This window comes from Nannospalax galili, unplaced genomic scaffold (assembly GCF_000622305.1).
Source record: "Nannospalax galili isolate Female #2095 unplaced genomic scaffold, S.galili_v1.0 scaffold242, whole genome shotgun sequence".
NCBI classification, from domain to species: Eukaryota; Metazoa; Chordata; class Mammalia; order Rodentia; family Spalacidae; genus Nannospalax; species Nannospalax galili.
Window position 1 is genome coordinate 739,484 of NW_008348081.1, and position 6,361 is coordinate 745,844.

At 39.7% G+C, this 6,361-nt stretch overlaps 1 protein-coding gene across 1 annotated transcript in view; it reads left to right on the top strand.

Moving 5' to 3' along the window:
* The first annotated feature begins 328 nt into the window (after window positions 1-328).
* Window positions 329-6,361, top strand: part of Fgf20 (fibroblast growth factor 20) — an 8,861-nt gene continuing 2,828 nt past the window's right edge. Inside the window, exons 1-2 of the mRNA XM_008844521.1 lie at window positions 329-689; window positions 5,723-5,826. Coding sequence (XP_008842743.1) covers window positions 404-689; window positions 5,723-5,826 — 390 coding nt within the window. The 5' untranslated portion in view covers window positions 329-403. The remainder of the gene's footprint in view (window positions 690-5,722; window positions 5,827-6,361) is intronic.

Below are 6,361 nucleotides of genomic sequence, written 5' to 3' on the forward strand. Positions count from 1 at the left end.
AAACAAAACCAACCTCCTCAGCGAGCATGAAAGGACTTAATTAGCATATGTCAAGAGGACCAGCATATATTCCCGGAGTGTATGTACACAGGACTCTGATCTGATCAGTTTGCCGACCTGAGCCCCAGTCCTCAGCCCCAGCCGCAGCCCAATATCAGCAGCCTCAGCTCTAGATGTTTCTGCAAAGCCAACATCTGGCTCTCACCTACCCAAGGAGAGAAGATCGCTCCAAGACAGTGCATCTTCCCTACTTCAGCGCACTGTCCCTGCAGCGACCTCCCAGGAGTAACCCAGCCTTAACTTTTTGGCTGTGATCTCTCTGTATTCACCTCGCCACCCTCCCTACACTTTTTACTGGGATTTGCTTGTTTTCCGGATTTTCACTTTCAGGTCTGGCCCCTCCATGGCTCCCTTAGCCGAGGTTGGGGGCTTCCTGGGCGGCCTGGAGGGTTTGGGCCAGCAGGTGGGCTCGCACTTCCTGCTGCCTCCTGCCGGGGAGCGGCCGCCGCTGCTGGGCGAGCGCCGGGGAGCTGCGGAGCTGGGCGCCCGCGGCCGGCAGGGCTCAGCGGAGCTGGCGCACCTGCACGGCATACTGCGCCGCCGGCAGCTCTACTGCCGCACCGGCTTCCACCTGCAGATCTTGCCCGATGGCAGCGTGCAGGGCACCCGGCAGGACCACAGCCTCTTCGGTAGGTACAAACATCGCGTCCCTGCGCTGCCCAGCTCCGCTCCTCTTCCTCTCCTCGCCTTCCTCCCTGCACGCCAGCCGACCTGCCAGGGTTGCATGCTGCCGCCTCCCCTGGACCCATCCGGTGCCAGGTGGCAGCTGGGGCAGAAGTGTCCGCCAGCTCCGGACTTGGAAGGAACTGCCTGTCTTGCAGGACCCTGAAGGACTGCAGCTCCTGGCGCTAAGGGGGACGGGGGCGGTGGGGATGGGGGAGAGAAAAGGTGGGTGGGTGATCCCGGGTTACTCTCTGTCCTGCTCTTCCTACTGACCAAAAGGGACACCAGGTCCTGGACTGGGAACCATTCGCTTCTTGGGTGTTTTCTTCGCCTTGTGCTCTTTACCTTTCAGGCTTGTTATTTTAAAAGATTCCTATATTATTTTCTCTTCCTTCCACACATCTTGGACTGTGTTCACTTTTTGAAAATTAATAACTGGAAACATTTCATTTCTTGAAATCTGCGCCCCAGTTGTGCGGCTGATCTACCGGTGGCTTCCGCTGAGGGGACTTGTTCTTATCTGGGTTGTTAGCTAGTCTTTGCTAGCCCACCTAGAAGACTAGGTGGCTGCAGTTCTCTGAGCATCTAGAGAAGGGGAGGGGAGAAAGGGGGAGAACTGAGCATGCCCACTCTCGGCGAGATCCTCTTTAGAAATTGCGAAACTCGAAAGCAGAGATCTTGGTATTGACCTTAGGTAAGAGGAAATGGGAAAGCGAAAGAAGATATGGCTGGGAACACAGAGAGTCTTTTCAATACACCCGCAGCAGTGCCTGAGAGCAGAAGGGGTTAACTGAGAGAAACAAGCTGAAGATGAAGACTGCCTATTACAGACATCAGATTAGATCAGTAAGGTCTCTACTGTTAATTACTCCTCAACTAACAAGAGCCTCCTCAGTATGTGTTATTTTCTTATCTGTACAATAAAGGGTTAAACCACACTACCTTTTAAAGAGCTTTCTGGGTCTAACACCCCAGGATACTTACTTCCCCCATAGCTACATTTTTCATCTTGTAGTTAACCTGCTAACATGCTCAAGGGATTTTTGCTTATCTAACTGTGATATCATTGGAAAGATTCATTATGTTTTTTAGAATACACATTTACTTTTTAGCAGCAAGTGGAAGCACAGACAGTTCTTTCCTTTCCACTATGGAATTCCTTGACAATCAGTTCTGAGAAGCTCTTTCTTAGCTCGTTCTGCCTCATTCTTATGCTGCTATTTCTTCCTGGACTTGTAGAACTCATTAAAATGTTGGGGAAGTGTACATCTCCACTCCAGGGGCATTTGTCACTTTAGATGTAGAAATAAACATGTGGTGGTCATTTGGCAGCACTTAAAGGCTTAGAAAAATTACCTTTTTAAAATCCATGTGTTCACAACTTCTACTGATCTCTTCAAAATTCCCACTGACTCAGAGTCAAGAGTGTCATGACCTAGTGGCCAACCTGGGGTCACTTTTGGAAAGTTTCTTTTTTTTTTTCTTTTTAAGTGGAGGAAGCTGAGATGCTTATTCTTAAGAATTTGCTGACGCCTGATGACTCAGTTCTAGCCCTTTAAGAATCACTACACTTTATTCATTACACAGCAATCTTCCAGTATCAGAAAGATTTAAAAATGAATACAAACATGATGTTGCTTATAAGTAAACAGAAAATTAAACTTAGGCAATGTTCAGATTTTCCTCTGTAATGCCAATGTAGGGAGGGAATTCTTCCTTCAAGACCTTGTCATTAGTTGTAATCTAGTTCATGAGAGCATTCCTCTATTGTTTTGTGTCTCTTTATAAGACTGACTCTATTCAAAGAAATTAGTAAATATTTGCAGATGTGATAACATTCACTGAACTGGTATTTAAATCTATTCTTTTAGGAATGGGCTGTTACATATCACAACTACCACCTTACTAGTCTATTTGAAGCCCGAATTTTGTAAGATTATTTGTAAAATATGACTTAGACTGATTTTGTGCTCTCTTAAGTCATATTTTGGTGAGAGACTATATGTAGAAGAAAAATACTCACTGTTACATAAAAGGAAGACAGCCCATATTATTCTGATAGCCTAAAGGATCAAACAGCCTCCTTATGGTATCTTATAGTGCTTCCTAGTGGCTTTCAATAGCTAAGACATCACAACTTACGCCACAGAGTACAGATGACAAGAAAGGTCATATTTAACATGTACAACATGTGTGCATCTCTGTCTTTTGCTAGTGCCTCAATCACTAAGTATTAAATTATATCTGTTTTTCTTTTAATCTCATTTCTGTGATATTAAAGCAACAGTTTTGAAAAACCTCAAGGAGAGCTACTGAAGATTAAAATACCATTTAAAAATAATTTTATACTAATTTGAACATGACCAAATACAAACTCAGGTTTATATATTTTTCAAAATTTTAATATTTTATTTATTTTTATTTTATGTGTATGAGTGTATTGCCTGCATGTAGGGAAGTACACTCATGTCTTGCAACGCCCTCAGAAGACAGAAGAGGCCATCAGATCCCCTGGAACTGGAGTTACAGACAGTTGTTAGCTGCCATGTGGGTGCTGGGATTCAAACCCGGGTCTTCTGCAAGAACAACCAGTGTTCTTAACCGCTGAGCCATCTCTCCAGCTCCAGGTTTTTCTTTTTTAAAAAAAAATTTCAAAATTTAAAAACCACGTCAATAGAACATAAACAGAAAGGTCTCAGGGAGGTTAAAATAATTTCCTATCTGAGCTATCTTCATATTTATAGTAGAGTTTTCCTGCACAGTAATACAGAAGGAAGACATTACCTAATACATAAACATGGACTCATTCCTTTAAAAAAAGTGTAGCCTGAGATCAAACATATTCATTTAAAGCCTTTTCCTTTATTCTCCCCTATTCTCCATAGATTTGTCTGATGTGGTTGCATTGTGGGTTGACTCACCTGTTTATTATGATTTTTAAAAAGGCAGGCTTTGAAAATGATACCAGAAAGACAAAAGACCTCCAAGTCTTTTTATGGGACACTGGGCATTAGAAAATCTATCTAAAATCTGTGATTACCTCTTAAGGAAAGTTTTTTTATGTCTATTCTTTGTAAAAGAATTAGCTTAGTTGCCACCTCATATTCTAAATAAGAAAGACTTGTCAAATCTCATTTAAGAATCAAACGATTACAAATTACTATGTGGTATACTATTTCCTTGAAGAGAAAAAGGCTCAGAATTTAAAAGTGTGGCTAAAATCTTTAAGAGGAGCACACACAGAAAAAAACACGTAACCTTTTCCCCATCAGTTCCGTAAGCCATTGCAAAATTATGTATGCCTAGTTGTGTATAAGGTTTTAGATATTGTTTAATGTTTAAAAGTTAAAACTATTGGTGTAATTATTCTGAAGACACATGCAATCATTCAACTTTGTGTAATTACATATTTTGGACAAGCTAAGAGCATTATCATAGGTAAGATTTAAGGTGTAGGTGGAGTGTGTCCTGAGGTAGAAACATTGGATGCATGTCAGCCATAGTATGCTTTTTAATTTGAGTGAATATTCAACATAATTTAAAGTAATTAAACATTTATAATTATATCCTGGATGAGATTCATTTATATGTATTTATAACAATTATGTTTCAGGCCTATATTTTGTTCCTAACATGAATCTTTCACTGATAAGCTTGACAAAGAGTTTGATTTTCCTTCAGTCCCCATTCCACCATTGTCGTTGCGTTGGTGTCCTGTGCAGTGCAGATCTGCCTACTGCATCTTATCTTCTTTCTGCTTTAGGCTCGCAGTTAGGGACACTGGCTCTTTCAAACCACTTACAGGCTATTTAGTAGTGTATTGTGCTGTAAGATCCTTGATAGCTTCAGTGTTCTCCTGGATCTCCTAATAGTTTGAAAGAGCTATTTGTCTTACTAAGAATCTATGTTTCTGCCAAAGAGTGAATTAAGCTCTGGATAGAATAGAGTCTTCCATATCAGCAAAGAGTTAGCTTCTGTGCTTTCCCTTGGCCTTGGGAATATCACGTGTCCAAACAGGAACTTGTACAATAAATCAAGAAGCGACTAAGAGCAAGAGTCAGGCTAAATGGTGCACATTTACACTGTTTGTAGAGCTTAAGATGGGGTGAAGAGGTGAAGGTAAAAAGCTATTCAGATCCAAGTAAAGAAAGTATGGTGATACTTGTTCAGCAGTCTAAGGGAAAGAACTAGAAAAAGGCACTAATCCAAAAGTTAGTGTGCACAACAAAAAAAGGGTACTTCAGAAAGAGGCAGTGCATCTTTCTAAACTGTGCTCCATTAGTGTATCAAGTTGAGAGCCTTCAAAATTAGTTTACTTGTTAATATTAAAATGACTCCAGAAAATTATGGACAGAAAAATCTACTTGTATGACAAGCTCTTGGTATTTGGCTATCTTAAGTAAAAAAGTATAAAGCCTTATAATTTCTGTGAATTATACAATTCATTTTTATGGAATCATGTGATAGGAAATAGCACATTTTATAATCTACCAAGTCTTGAAACTTTTGTACTACCCTCAAGAAATGATGTTCTAGAGTAGAAACATTGGATTAGGGCTCACAAGATGTGAGTTCAAGTACCATTGTGTCCCTTAGGCATGCCAGTAAATGTTCATGACCTCAGTTTCTTTACATCCAATACTGGTGTGAAAATACCTTCCCCTCTTATTTTAAGGAATTTGAGTCTAGATTAACAAATAGGCACAAATACCTTTGTAAATTACAAAATATTGTTATAATAATATACAGTATAAGAGATTGGCTTGATTCTTGTAAGTAAAATCAAAACAAATCATAGAAAATATTTGTAATTAACTGGTAGAGCCTTGGAGGACAAGAATGCCTGTTACGTATATCTATGCTACTGTTCACTTGTGATAATACTAACTTCCATTTGTTGAAAACGTAAAGGTATTAGCATCATCTATCTCTTGTGAGATGTCCATTAATAAAAGATATTTGTATTAATAAGAATAAATTGTTTCATTTATAAATTCAGGTATCCTGGAATTCATCAGTGTGGCAGTAGGACTGGTCAGTATCAGAGGTGTGGACAGTGGTCTTTACCTTGGAATGAATGACAAAGGAGAACTCTATGGATCAGTATGTATTATTGCTTTCTCTTACTACTATAATTCTTGAAATGATTCTCCATTTTAATCAAAATGTCTGTCAATAATGTCTACCAGACTTTATTGTATATGTCTTGCATAAATTATATATCTCTACATAAAATATGCAGAAATTAGAAATCAGTATACTAAATTTCAGTTTAGTATTCTAACTCCAGTTTCAGAAGATGCTTCTTCTGACCTCCACTGGCATTGCATGACACATGTGCCCTTACATACATACAGGCAAAACACTCATACAGATAAAATAAAATAAATAGAATTTTAAAAATCTTCAATCATTCTTGCTACACCCACTAGGTCTTTCTGTCTGTTGTCTTGAGTTTTTCTAATTCCTCCATATTCTGATCATTCCCACGAGGAACAGAGAACAATGGGAGTCAGTTCTAGAAAAAGAGAAAAGTAATGCAGTGTATAACGATTAGATGATAGAATTAATCAAATTCTGAGAAAATACACATGCACACAATCTTCATGCATGTGTTGGATTATCTAAAACATCTACA